Source organism: Camelus dromedarius, chromosome 30, assembly GCF_036321535.1.
Source record: "Camelus dromedarius isolate mCamDro1 chromosome 30, mCamDro1.pat, whole genome shotgun sequence".
NCBI classification, from domain to species: domain Eukaryota; kingdom Metazoa; phylum Chordata; class Mammalia; order Artiodactyla; family Camelidae; genus Camelus; species Camelus dromedarius.
Window position 1 is genome coordinate 2,382,681 of NC_087465.1, and position 15,103 is coordinate 2,397,783.

Genomic DNA, 15,103 nt, shown 5'->3' on the forward strand with positions numbered 1-15,103 from the left:
CTGGGAACCTGCGATTATGCCTCTGGCTGTTCTGAAAGCCAAGACCGCTGCAGCACGCTTTTTTCACACAGAGCAGCGTCAAGCCTTTTCTGTTTGCTTTACACTGCCATCAAGTGGCAACAGCATGCACTGCAGCTTACCAAACTGCTTTCCCATGCTCTCTGAGAACCTAAAGGAATTTTAAGATAAAATATCAGTATTCCTTTAAAGTCTATGCAGGCTATGCACCGTGGGGATGCCTGTAGCTCCGAGTCTAGTCCAGTGCCTCTGAACTCTCTCAGCAAGCAATTTGTTTCTTTGGGGTCTTGCCACTCGAGCTGGATGACCTCGGGCAAGCCAGTGGGCCTTCCCAGTGGCCTCACTGTTCATCCCTAAAATATGGCCTGTGGTAAGTCCTATGACAGGGAGGGAGTGTGTAGGCTCAAGGCCATGTAAATGAAAAAGGAGTGAAACAGCACCAGGCACACAGAAGAGCTCAGTAAATCTCAGCTGCCAATTCAGACTCCCCCACTGAGACACAAGTGTCAGAGAAAGGGCTAATCTCAACTTAGCACAGTCTGCTTTCCAAGGCAACAGCCTTCTGAAAAAGCAGGAGCCTTCCAGAAGAGAGAGGGGGTGTGCTCAGGTCTGAAGGGCGCTAAGGGAAGAGATGGACCATCAAAGGCCCCCTTCTCTTCGCTCGGCGTCACCTCTGATGCTAGTCCCAGCTGAAGTCTGATTCTTCCCTTCAGTTGTGCCTCTGAGGCCAGACCCTTGCTCTGATCCTCAGGTCTGAGATACACCCGCCCGAGGGGAGCAGCAGGGAGAACAAGCCCCACGTCCACCAGCAGCAGAGTGACCACCCAGACCAGACATGTTCACATACAGCTTCCACAGAGCCAGTAACCAATGGCGGGGACACCAAATCCATGGGTTTACATTGGGAAACCAATAAACATCCTCAAAATGGTAAATGCCTACAACTCAAAATAACTTCTATTCAGGACGTCAGGAGGCCAGTGAATTAAGAAGGAAGGTACTTACATCACTTGAAGAGGCCGTTCCTGTTTCAACAGCGACACCGCTACCACGCAGTTTCTATTACGAAATAAATGACTTATTACTTAGTTTTGTTTTTAACTTTATCTTAATTAATCAGCTTACAAAAGGGAGCTAGGCAAATTTTATAATTTTTTTCCGAATCTTACTTAGTGGAGAATCATCAACAAATAAAAGGCATGGGGATGATAGGAAATATTCTAAACACCATTACAGTCATCCAGATGGTTCATAAGTGAAGCTAATGCAAATCTCCAAGTCTCAGGATTTACTTCCCGAGCTGATTTTTCCAGTAAGACAACTGTGTTAAGCTGAATCATCTACACTGTATTCCATGGCAAAGCTTTCAAAGCAGGTGACTGTTGATGGGAAGATATTACATGGAACTTAAAATTGAGGTTATCCACAGCAGTGCTAGCAAGTTACAATGACAAATCAAAACCTTACATGTTAGAGAGAAATGACCAAAGAAAATTTAATGTAGAAAATCAGAAGCTGGATAGGAGAGAGAAAAGTGATAATGAATTTCTGAAAGGCACTTTTTACTTTGTTTTATTCAGTAACTATCACTTACTAGGTGCCAGGCATGAGTCCCTGTAACCCAAGTATAATGCTCAGACTACCAAAAAAGGCTCCTAGACGTCACTGTGAAGTCAAAGAACAAACTGTATGCTTAATATACTTCATTTACAACTAATTTGGGCTTTTGAAAGTTTATTTTCTATTAGAATTATGAAAATGTGGCCCTTTTTATGAAGGAGAAAACGCTTATGATAGAGAAAAGGAGACTTCCAGACATAGTGCTGTCACAAGACATTTAAGCAAAGCAGAAAATGAAATCCCGAACAACGCTGTTTCGTTCCTTAAACAAGAGGTCTGTAATTTAACCCTGATCAAAGGCTGTGGAAGAAGGGCCTGCCCACTGCGAGAGAGACAGCAAGCCAGAGTCCAGCGGAAGCCAGGCCAGCAGGGGCCGGGGCGCCCTGCAGAGTCTCCCTGGAGCAGGACTTGCAAAGCAGGAGTGCCAGACCACAACGGAGCGAGGCAGAGGCAGAGCGCACAGGAAGGAGACAGAACCGGGCTCTGAGAGCCCGTGTCTCAGACCCAGGAGCCCCATTCTAACGGCCAGTCCTGATTTTGAAGTCTCTGCTTCCACTAGTGACCAGAGAAGTATCCCCCAACTGCTGGACATGTTACAGCCGCAGCCAATCACCCTACAAGTGTCGAACCGTCTGAGGCACAGCGTAGATGTTACTCCTACGAGGCCGAGTCTAAGACGAAGCAACCCAGAACGCCAGCGGCACCCCGCAGTGCGCGCTCCTCCCGCCGCCCTCCGAGGCCCACCGGCGCCTGGTCCCCACCGCAGCACGGAGCTCGCACTGCAGCACAGCAACGTTTGTCCAGGGAGGACCAATCTCAAGACAGGAAAAACAAAGGGGCGGACTGCCTATGTGACTCAATATTCTAAGTCCGAATGATACATATTTAGAAATTAAAATCTCATCTTAACATACCGATTTTTCATGTTCTAAGTAACTTATTTCTGAAACACCTCACCAACTCAGCAAAATCTGCAAACTTCAGGATCTTGTAAAAAATACTTTTAAAAACTAAGCCAGAAATAGTGTTAAAATGTGTGCTCTTGACAGAAAAAAGTCACTAATTTTGTTCACTTCAGGATCTCTCACCAAATATAAAAGGCTCCTGGGCTTCCCCCGGAAAGGCAGGGCGCGACAAGACAAAAATAAATCCAAGCAAAACGTCACGGTGCCTCTTTGCAGTTCACATTAAAATCCACTGAAATAATGAAGCCACCTGAGACCTAAATTACAACCCCCCCAACCTTATCTCAAGGAGACCCGTATCTGCAACCTAACGCTGACATTGTAACTACCCCTGCTGCCCCCGGCCCACACCCCGCAGCCCCCGGGCCCCAGCCCGGCCGCAGTCGGCCCCTCGCTGGCCCCGCCGGCCCGCCCGCAGAGCCCTCCTCCCCACCAGCTTCGCTCCACTCCTTCCCTGAAGACCCCTCCCTCCCCACGTCGCACGTGGTCAGGGAAGCCTGCAAGGCACCCTCCTCCAGGCCGTGAGAAGTGTCCCGGTGCCTGCCCTGCTCTGGGGACCGAGAAGACACCACAGAAGACATGTCACCTGCCAACTGTGACGCCAGCCGGACAAGCAGAGGCCTGAGAGCAGCAAGGCAACCACGGGCAGGCTTAGCACATCCCTCTGGGCCCAAATCCAGAGACACAAGGGGACAGCGGACTCAGGAGATGAGCCACCAAGCTAGATGGGTGCTGCCCGCGGCCCAGCGGCCCCAGGCCTCTCGCGGCGCCAGAAGCCTGGTGTGGGGTGTGGACCCCTGGCCGAGCCCAGGGCCCTGGGCTGACGAAGGGTCTGGAACGTGCTGGCTGCCGTCTGAAACTCCCCAGCGGCAGCCAGGGCCCGTTTACTGGTGTAACTGGTCAGACAGCTTGACCCGGTTAGGACACCTGAGGTCACACAGGCCCCACTAGGAACTTTCAGAGAACTGTCCCCAAACCAAGCTATCTGGCACAAATTCGGGCGGCCCCCGGCGCCTGCATGCTCGCCGGCTGCCCTCCCAGGAGCCTCACGTGAGCGTGCTCTTTGGAGCCCCGTGTGTCCTTCCAGCTCTCCAACCAGGGCGACCCGGCAGAACTCCCCGCCCGCCCGCTCGCCGAAACAGAAGAGACAGGAAGGTCGGAGCCGAAGCCAAAGGAGGAGAAAGTGAAGCAGCTACCAGACCGACAAGCAGCGCGCTGACTCACCGAGCTCAAAGCGGCACCGCTTTGACACACCTTCTTTGTAATTTCACATTACCGTAAATCGCTTAAGAGAACATGGATGTCACATTCCTTTCAAACATACTAAAAGGAATGTCTTTTTACCTGCGAACTCAGCTGAGTTTTTATCCAGTTGAAATAGTAATTTAAGTCACTGCCTTCCATCAGTTCTTTTCCCCAAGCTGCTAACTTGGCAATGATTCTTGCTGCCTGAAAAAGAAGAAATACATTTGGACACTATACTGATTCAAAACAAATCACATCACAGACTTTAAAAAACAAGACTCGTAAGAACCCAGCTGCATCATCTTTTTAACAGTCAACTCCTCAAAAGATAATAGATTACATTTCATTTTTTAAAATATTTTAATATGGTCAAAATATAGTTTTAAATATTTCCACCGAAGTGAACCAAAAGCAGTTGTGTTCTAAGAATTTCATCGCATTCCCGTCGTTACTCTGAGTTTCAGAAGTAAGACTGGGACTCATTATAACACCAGCAAAAATCCAAAGAACACAGAAACTGTCTTTAGAGACTTTCACCATCACTTGCTAGAGTTCTGAGCAAACTCTACAGCAAACCGCCAGCCACTACGTTGTTCATTCAAGCCTCTCGTGAGTTCTCACATTTAAAAACCTGTATTTTGGTATAAAATATGTCCCGGGTATTAAAGAGCCACCTCTCTCAATACAACCAAATACCCCTTTCTCCTCACTCAAAAATTTCTCAGTTTTCTTTAAGCTGTAAAACAAACTTTTTCTTATTAAATAGGCAACATAAGTCTACATTCATCAAATCACCATGTTGTACACGTGAGCCATCTTACAATTGTATTCATCAATTATACTTTGATAAATCTGGAAAAATATAGAGAGATATACATCTCCCCAAAAATACAAACCCACTTTAATAAATACTCTTTCAGTCCTTTCTGTAAGCAAGTGTTTCAAAGCTCCGGTCAGTAGTAGAGAGCAGAGGGCTGAGGTCAGCTAACCACAGAGCACACTGATGTCTGTCCTCAGACTTGCACAGAGCCGAGCCAGGTGACAGAGGTCAGCACACCTCGTAGGCAACTCAGATTCGGCAGCAGGCTGGGGGCACAGCCCGGCTCACGCACCGAGCAGTGACGTCTGGACGCCTCCATGTGCCTCGCTGAGTGAGCGCACAGATGTGTATCTAGCTTACGCAGACCTCGCTTTCACGAAATAGGTACGTAGCACGAGAGGATTCCCTTAAGGAAACCAGGGATGGAAACCCTGACCCACAGCGTGAGCACAAGCAGAAGGGAAGAGGCAGGGAAACCCGGCCTGGCGTTCCGTCTCCGAGCTTCAACTCCCAACAGCCTGACCCTCAAAATTTGGAAGATTACCCAAAAGTAACTGAAGTCATAAAGAAATTAAAACATGGATTTGGCTGCACAATAACTGGTGATGAATAGTACCTAAACGTATGTTTGGTCTTTAACTTATTTGTCAATTTCAGTACAAAACCATCAAAATTCAGAAGACGTTTAAACCGTGTTTCTAGACAGTGAAAACAAGCCTCTACAATTTGAAAGAAAATACATCACTGTTTCTAAAAAACACTCTTTAAAATATAGTTTAATTTCATGAGTCTTCCTTCTTAATTTCCTTTCGTAACTGTTCTATAACACAAGCAGTACACAGTCATACGACACAGATGTACATGGGAGAGAGAGAAAGCACGTGCTCAAGACTGGGTCACTGACGGTGGTTCCTGAACGCAGCGGCAGGAGCCCTCTGCCGCCCACAGCACGCTGGGGACAGAAACGGCCTGGACAAAGACTCCTCCTCTGACCGCCCCCCCCCTCACCTTCTGCACACTTCACAAAAGACTGGTCAGTACTAAGGCTTCCAAAGACAGCCTTTCAGGCTCAGTGTAAGACAGAAATGTATTTAAGAGATTAAAAAGCAGTTAAGTAATTAAAATAAAAACCAAACACAACAGCTGCTTCAAAGCAAAACTTAATTTCCATAGTAAAATACAGGTAACTCTGTCACAGACAATCTAAAGCTGTTTGCACTTACAAATTTACCAAAAGCTTTTATGCCGACGATCTCATCAAATGCTCTACAAAACTTTACCTGTATCGGAGCAATCCTGGCTCCCCGGATATCCCAACACCCCACACTGCTAAATGCCAATAAGGAAATTCTGCTTTGAAAAGTCAACATCAGAGCAGTCACTCCTCTGGGAAGTGGCAGGTTACCAAGCCAAAAATGTCCTGAGTGTGTTTCTCCCCTAAATCAGAAATCTGACCCATTCAGTAGTTACCATGTGAACAGTAAAGAGGTCCTGGCGGTTCAGCATTGGCAGAAAGTAGGACCAGGCGGTGTTCTTGCTCCGTTTAGCATAGTCAAAGAAAATGCTAACACGCTGGTGGTTTTCCTTAAAAAAAAGAAAAGGAAGAAATTTCAGTAATCAGAATGTATTTTCCTGAAGAATGTAACAATTACACACTGCTTCTCAGCCTGTCATCTTATGTGCCCTCAATCAGTGTGACACGTCTCCCCTGCTCCCAGCCAAACAAAATCGGGAGGGGCAGAAAGATCCTCGTTTGGCTCTAGAGGGAAGGGTCAGTAGGAAGCACCTCAAGCTACTTACAAGCTAGGGAAACAGGGAATCAGAGAAATCTCACATGTTCGTGATTACTCCCAGCACATCATGACAGAAAAATCAGGGCAGGTAAGACAGCAAAAAAGAGCAAATGATATCAGCAGGTAGATTTGAGGAGCAATTAATTCTTAGTTCAAATCACGCAAACTCCACCTCTCACCTCAGTCTTCTCTGCACACGGCTGGCTGAATCCGCCATCTGCTTCACTAAGCGAACACGGTGGCTAAGTAGCAATATTCGGTAAAAGCACAAATAACCACTCAAACAGTCATTTTAATCCTCAGATCAACATGTAACTCTTTCTAAACACAATGGCTTTAATTGTGGTCTGCGCTAGCAGCTTCGGATTTGAAGAGTAGACTGCTGTCTCCTTACGGAGTAAAGCACTATAGCTCAGGGTAACAATTAAAATGGTTGTAATAATGCCTTTATCAAGGAACTCAAAGTTCAGATAGGTCATCACTAACTCCACTGGTGGATTATTTCCAAAGTTAAAATTGAAAGGACCATTGCACACAAACATGAACAAAGTACCTACCCTACACGGAGAAAGAGGAGGAACTACACCACATGTTTAAGTAAGTTTAAAGCTCATCTTCCTCAACTAGTCCTTTGTGGCTTTGATTCCTGCTTAAAACATACCTCCAGCCACCACTGCTCGGGCACCCACATTACAAATCTTTAAGAGAATCAGGATAAAGCCCTTCTCAGAAGCACTAAGCAACTGATACTAAAATGTGAGCAGAGAAAACATTTTAATCTTCAAAGCTATGTACTAAAAACTAAACACATGTGGAAAAACAAGCAATTCTGCCCCAAAGTATTCTATTCAGAAACCTTAGGAATAAAATGACTGCATTAGAAACATGTAATTATAATATTCTTTAAGTAGCACAAGAACTCAAATGGTAAAGATGTGTGCAAATTTTTCAATGTAACTGAAGTCATACCAAAAAAATCAACTGTTAAAATACATTTAATCAGTAGCTGAGGACAATGTTGGTTACCTAAATCTAAATCTCTCCACAGATCTTTCATAAACACAGGTCACCAAGAACAACCAAAACTATGCATTTGAAGATGTCCAGTTTCAGATACCGTCTTCGCTGGGGAAAATGTAAAAGCCTGACAACGCTTTCCGCCGGTGAAGTGGCAGGGAAAGAGGCCCTCTCACACGCTGGTGGCAACACAAGACGGAACACGTGGTAACACCTTTACTGCACGTGCAGATCCCCTTTCACCCGGAATTCCCACTTCTCAGAGTTTACCATGAAGTCTCCTCCCAACCACAGGAGAACACACTTGCATGAGGTTATTATCTCCCTTCTTTCTAATTACAAAATACTGAAGAGAGGGAGTCACACCGCCGGTAAGTGCTCAGAGCATCAGGGACACGTCGAGGGATTCACCGAGCATCGCTGGTGTTCAGCACAGAAGGCGGCAGTGATGCGGAAAAACAACAGACTGACTCCCTGACATCTGAAAACGGCAAAGCCAGCCTGCGGAGGGGCACTTCCATCTTTACCACACTTAGCAAATTACAGCTCACACAGTGAAGGAAAATACAGTATCACACTCTGGAAGAGAACCAGGGCTCCAAGCGAACCCCTGCAGGGATGTTCTGACTGGGAGAACACAGAAAGACGAGGTCACAGACGCATCAAGAGGACGATACACCCACCTGCAGCATATCATCAACCATGGTTAGGATGTACTGGACTGTCTGCTCTTTGGAGATGTGCGTCATCAGATTGATAAACGTTTTCGCACACTAGGAAAGATGAAACGAACATTAATCACTGTTGTCAAAAACAGACACATTTTAATGGAATTTCAGGAAAAACATGCAATTACAGAAAATGCACACCTTTTACAAATATCGTGATGATGTAAGGATGGACCATGACTTGCATCAGATTTTTTTTTATCATTTCTAGTGATAAATGTCAAAATGTTTACCATTTTTAAATAGACCTAGCCACTGTCAACTCTTGATTACTGACGATAACAAAAAGATTAAATTACGCAGACTATCTAATACTATCATTGGTTTAGTTGGAGGGGTTGGGGGGGTTGGGGTGGGTTTTTTTGGTGTTTACTAGGTTTTATTTATTTTTTTAGTGGGTGGAGGTAATTAGGTTTATATATATATATATATATATATATTTTTTTTTTTTTAAGTGGAGGTACTGGAGGTTGAGCCCAGGCCCTTGTGCACGCTCAACGTGCACACCACTACCAGGCTCTGCCCTCCGCCTGGCGTTTACTAGGAAGCAGGACACTACGCAACGCCACAGGAGCGGGGTGCAGGCACTGGAAGCAGGAGGCCCTGAGCAGCTTCTGCCCTCCAGCTGGCAGGTTACGTCATGATCCCTCCAGAACTCACAGAAGACCTGACGGACCAGGGAACTGCACGTTATTCCACTGAGAATACAAAGGAGAAAAAATTTTCTAAAAAAAAAAAAAAAAAGTTAAGCACCTTTGACAGTATCAGATACTTTGAGACAGTAATTTCCATGCTCGGAATCTATTTTAATTTGAAATTCTTTTTTTCAAAAATGCAGGAAAGGATGGAGGAACTTAACATACTCATTGTAACATGTTTTCCAAAATTAATAAAGAAAACTAGAAATGACTCAAATGCCTTCCAATTAAAAAGAATTTTTAGTTAAATTACATCTGCCTACAATGGAATACCACAGAGCCCTGGAGAAAACTCCTGGAACTTTTAATGGCACAGGGGAGTGTTTAGATACAGTATTTTTGCCGATCACCTGACTGCCTTCAGTCTGAAGCATCTCTTGCTTCTCCTCGGGACTTCTCTTCATTTCAAATCTTTGAATGAATTCACAGTCTTCGGAGGAAATCATCTGCCCCCTAGAAAGTAAGAATTGGTTGATTTTTTCAGTAGGAGCGGAAGAGCCGCAGTGCGCCAGCAACAGACGCCCAGGCCCTCCCCTCTCTGCCCGGCTGTGCGAGGCTAACAGGCCGGCCCTGGACCTGCGTCCCAAGCTCAGCAGCACCACCCACTGATCACGACCCTCCCTGGACCTGAGCTAACTGACCCGCAGGACGGGCGCACTGACCACACGCTGACGTGGCAGGGAGGAAGCGTGCCGGCCGGCGGCACTGGGCGATCCTTCCCCAGGGTTTACCGTCAGAACACTGTGCAACGTCAGGGCCCCTGAGAACTCAGCGTCCTGTCCAGCCCCCAATTCTCTGTGAGCCCTTTTGGGGGAAGGGAGGGCGCACATCTCACACCCACCAGTGTCCCCACAACAACTGGCTCAACAGCAGATACACAGTTAACATGTGGCGAGCATCTGTGTGTAGACGTACAGAGTAGATGGGTTTTATCAAAGAAATCCACGAGCCAGACCACAGAATAAAAGACAGAAATAGGAAAAAAGGGAGACTGGGACTTAGGGAGCATGGAGGCCTTGGAATGGGAGGAACAGGAAAGAAAGCAATTAGAAATCTCCACGTGACCACACACGTTCCAAATGCCAATGCTACAGAACACCTACCGGCCTGCCCGAGCCTCAAAACGAATTTCAACAGTACTCTAGTTAGGTTCTACATACTCAGGCTTTAGAAACGTGAAACTCCTTGTCTTCCAGGCTAAACACACTGTGGACTAAAACTAGGGAACAGAACTCAAAACCCTAATTTCCCAGGGTTTAAGCAAACACACAGATACAGACGAACAGAGAAAACACCAGAAAATCCATCTTCCTCCTGCCCTGGAATCCGCGGCCTCAGCACAATCCAGGCCCTTAGAGTGAGAATCCAGGCATCATCCTAGATTCTTCTCCAGCCTCATACATCAAATCGATCACCAAGACTTTCTCGAATCTCCCCAATTCTGTCCGTTCCAACAACCTAAAAATTGCTACATCCTCTTCTGAACTCCAGGCCTGTTATCCACAAATCCACCACGTACGCTGAGGGGAGAACAGTCCAACCAAAAGGCAAATCTGATCATCTGACACCAGCATAGAAGCATCAGACATTTCCCATTCCTGCAACTGTGCTCCTTGGGCCCAGAAATAGACCCCTGGCAGTCCCCTGACCTTCAACAAGGGTGCCAAGAACACACAATGGGGGCAGGACAGTCTCTTCAATAAATGGTGTTGGGAAAACTGAACAGCCACACACAAAAGAATTGAACTGAACCCTTATCTTAGACCACACATAAAAATCAACTCAAAATGGGTTAAATACTTAAACACTAAGACTTAAAACTGTCCAACTCCTAGAAAACATAGGGAGAAAGCTTCTTGACAATGGCCTTGGCAATGATTTCTTGGATATTAACCGAAAGCACAGGCAACAAAAGCAAAAATCAACAGGCGGGAGGGACTACATCGAACTAGAAAGCCTCTGCAGGACAAAAGCAGCAACAGACAAAATGCAAAGGCACCCTCCGGAATAGGATAAAGTACTTGCAAAATCTCTCTCTAATGAGTTATTTTCAAAAATAAATAAAAAACTCACATAACTCAGCAACAAAAAAAAAAAGCTTATTTAAAAATGGACAGAGGATCTGAACATACAGTTTCCAGAGACGACAAACAAATGGCCAACAGGCACATGAAAACGGGCTCAAGACCACTGATCCTCAGGGAAATGCAAGTCAGAGACACAGTGAGACATCACCACACAGGCTGTTATCAGAAAACAAAAGAGTATAAGTGAGGTTACGGAGAAGCGGGAACCCCTCTGCACTGTGGGTAGGAATGTAAATTGGAACAGCCACTATGGAAAACAGTATGGAGGGCCCTAAAAACATTGAAAAACAGAGTCACCACCCAATCCAGCAACGCCACGTCTGGGCGTATACCCAAAGGAATTAAAATCAAGATCTCAAAGACAGCTGCACTCCCACGTTCACAGCCACGAATGGAAACAACCTAAGTGTCTGTGGACGGATAAACGGATAAAGAAAACGAAGCATTTACAAAGAATGGAATATTACTCAGTCTTTAAAAAAGAGGGAAATCCTGACATTTACAACAACATGTATGAACCTGGAGGACGTTCTACTAAGCCAGACAAGCCAGACACAGAGGAACAAAAACGCTACGCTACCTCACTCACGTGAGGAACCTACACCAGCCAAAGCCGCAGCCGCAGCCGCAGCCGCGGGGGGCGGAGGGGCGGCCGCCTGGGGGGGGGGGGCGTGGCCAAGGGGCGCAGGCCTCGGTCACGCGGGCCTCGGTCACGCGGGATGAGCACCCCTGCACGGCTGCTGCGCGGCCCCGCGCCGCTAGCTAACAGGCCTGTATGTGCACTGAAAAATCTGCCGCTAGGGTAGATCTTATATTAAGTGTTCTTATCACAAAACTTTTAAAAAGTAGGAGGACACTTTTGCGGGGGGGACGTGTCTACGGCACAGACTGCGGTGCTGGCCTCCCGGGTGTGTACTTACCCCTAGACCCAGCGAGTCGCGTACAATAAGTACGTGCTGCATTGTTACGTCAACCATGAACAAAAACACAACCCTGTGCTCCTTGGAGCCCTAATGAGGGTGGTAAACGGTCTCAAAAGAAGGTTCTGCGACTTCCGTTCCCACCTCCATTCATCCACCATTTTCATCTGTTTTATGTGCTGTGCTTCCTTCAGGTCAGCCGTGGACACAGCTTGCATGTCAGGCTGAAAAGCTCCGACTCACAGGAACAAGCGCTAACTCCCCCGGTGGCACTGGAGGCCTCCACCACTGGCACCGGCTGCCTCTCCGGCCTCAGTGTCCCCACTGCCTGCCTCCAAAACACGTGTTATGGCACCCCGCCCGGGCAGGCTATGAATTCCCTACCTGTGAACACCACATGCAGGAACATGTTCTGAAGGTGGGATCCAGGTCCTCTCTCTGTGCACCAACCATGCTTGCACCTTTCTGTTACCCCGGTTAACATCCTAATGTAAATGTTTATATACCTGACTTTCCTACTAGAAGACGAGTTTCTCCTGCTGAAGCTCCCAAGACTGGAAAAATGCCTCAAACTTGGCAGGTGGTCAATAAATGTTTGATGAGTAACTAAGTCAACAGAAATAAATGCGATCACTTTTGCACACTGCATATCCCTCTTAGGACAAAGCAAATTGCTAAATATAAAACTAAAGATCCCTCAATTTGTTTTTCAAAATACGTAGGCAAATCTTAGCTGAATTTCTTTAATAACTCACTGTTATAAAGATACCAAAATAAACCAATATGAAAAGTAAAGTCAGTAAGATAAAATATGGTCAAGAATAAATGAACAAATACAAAACAGACAAATACAAAACAGCATGTTAACTCTTAATATTAACTAACAGAGGTACTAGGGATTGAACCCAGGACCCTATGCATGCTAAGCATGCACTCTACCACTGAGCTATGCCCTCCCCACTCCCCCAACCCATGCTAACTCTTAATACACACAAGGAGGGGGAAAGAACTAAAACTTTTTCAGTGTATTCAACATACTGCTGCTTGTATACAACTGTGCCAATGCTTAAAATACACTATTTCGGCAACAATCCTGTGGGATACGTATCCCCATTTCACATTTACTTTAATGAACCTGAGATGTTGAGGGATCTGCCTAAGATCACCAAACTAGCAGACAAAAGAACCAGGGTTCAAACCCAGATCTTGAAACTCAGCACTTTTTCCTCGTTGTCTGAGCCCCTCGGCAACACCACCCGTGCCCACACGGTTCCCCAAGGCATCCTGAGTGCACCCGGCAGGCTCTGCCCCCTGTCCTCCTCCTCCCTCCACGGCTCATGAACACTCTTCCTGTGTTTCCCACTTACCTTCCAGATGGAGAAGGTCAAAAGTGCCCCACCCCCACCCCCGGCGCTGCAAGCTGTTCCCACCACCCTGTGCTGTCTCCCCATGACAGCTCATCAGTCTAAGGAGGAAGTGCTTTCTTCCACACATATTAGTATTTTTCCAGTACTTCTCTCACAAGAGCATGACCATGAAAAGGTCTGATGCAAAGGCACATGACTCCCCATCACGCATAGCAGGCAGGCACTTACTGAAGATAGGACTGCCAGTTCACTTTGTTCGCTCGGACCTCTGCAGCCTTGGCAGCAATTATGTTGGTTGGAACAGCAGCATCCACGGCCCCCCGAATATCCATTTTGGTCATCGAATTTTATGATCTTGAAAGTTTTTCAACAAATCTTCAATTCTGATGCAAGGTGAAACCAGAATACCAGGTGTTACTGTTTTTTTAACAACTACTACTGCTATTTCATTACTAATGTCATCACTATCACCTTAATCTCAATAAGCATTCAACTCAAATATTAAATATTAAACATTAATATCGTATTTCAAAGCTTGTCCAATTATGCACTGCTCCATGAAAGTGTTCGCTGAAGGTTTCACTTTTCCAGGAAAGGGTTTTTTTAAATCACTGGCACGAACATTGCAGGAAGATTTTTTTAAAGTAACCGTCTATGATACTGACATCAGAAACCGTGCTTAACTAGAATAGGCATACAAAATAGGAAAGTGTTTTAAATGTATGCAATTGAGATCAACTTTCCTCTTCTGACAGAGGAAAAACAAGAACCTGAACAATACAGATAGGACCAATTATTTACATTTACTAAGCGTCATTTTAAAGTGACATCTGAAAAGCCTATGTCCCTTCTAACATTATTCCTTCAAACTAAAATACCCAAAGTGGGAATGTAGTATCTTAGAAGACAGAGCTTTCTTTTTGAAATCAACCTTCACAGTGTTTTGAAATCAATATTGAGAGAATTGGGGGGAACAAATAGAAATTACAATTCAGGCTCAGCCAACGAGAGTCGGGCCTGATTATACGAACCTACATATCATCTTAATTAAGAATTACTTAATGAGCTTTTAAGTAATTCTCACTCCTAAACTTAAAGACAAAAGCTTCAGCCTTGTTTTATCACTACACAAAACACAGGTTCCGGGACAAAACGTAAGTTCTTAGTTATGGCCACAAAGAAGCTAAAACCACACCCCAAGTTCTATTCCAAGATCTCAACGATCTCAGTTTGGAACTTCATCTCTACATCTGAGGGTTTGCTGCCTAAACAAACATGAGCGAGGCGGACCGGCTGGGCCCAGGCAGAAACAGACTCAGTCCGGGCCAAGCGGGAAGCCTGGGGGCGAGCGGGCTGGGCCAGCGGCCGCTGCTGCGGCAGGTGACGGTGCCTCGGCGCGGCCCACCAGTCCCCGCACAACCCGGCCCTGCAGCGGGTCCCGGGGAGGCACGCTCCCCGCGAGCCCGCCCTCTCCCCGCCCTCCCCGCGCGCCCCAGGCCCTGCGGGGAAGGCTCTGCCGCTGAGTCAGCCTGGTCAGGCCCCGAAAAGGAAGAGCCGGGACCCGGGGCCGGAGGGAGGCAGGGCTGCTCGCCCAGCACGCGCCGGAAAGAGCCGCAACCGCAGGGCGGCCTCCCTCCCGCAACGCACCCGCAGGCGAGGTCCGGGCTCGGGGCCGCCGCCGCGCTGGCGCCGAGTCAGAGCTGAGGCGAGTCTCCTGCCGGGTCCGGGGCCTGAGCGGCGGCGGGACGCGGCGGCTGGACGCGAGCGGATCCCGCACCCGGGAGACGCGTAGGGCGGCGGGGAGACGAAAGCCGCAGCGGCCGCA

The 15,103-nt window shown here is 46.9% G+C and overlaps 1 protein-coding gene across 2 annotated transcripts in view; it reads right to left on the minus strand.

Moving 5' to 3' along the window:
* Positions 1-15,103, minus strand: part of ATP6V1H (ATPase H+ transporting V1 subunit H) — a 51,628-nt gene extending 36,525 nt beyond the window's left edge. The window contains exons 1-7 of one of the 2 annotated variants that reach the window (XM_031441628.2): positions 14,926-15,103; positions 13,507-13,661; positions 9,255-9,357; positions 8,162-8,251; positions 6,139-6,252; positions 3,948-4,052; positions 1,024-1,077 (exon numbers count right to left, since the gene is read on the minus strand). In XM_031441628.2, the coding sequence (XP_031297488.1) occupies positions 1,024-1,077; positions 3,948-4,052; positions 6,139-6,252; positions 8,162-8,251; positions 9,255-9,357; positions 13,507-13,619 (579 nt within the window). In that variant the 5' untranslated portion in view covers positions 13,620-13,661; positions 14,926-15,103. The remainder of the gene's footprint in view (positions 1-1,023; positions 1,078-3,947; positions 4,053-6,138; positions 6,253-8,161; positions 8,252-9,254; positions 9,358-13,506; positions 13,662-14,925) is intronic. The other variant, XM_031441629.2, reaches the window with a different exon arrangement.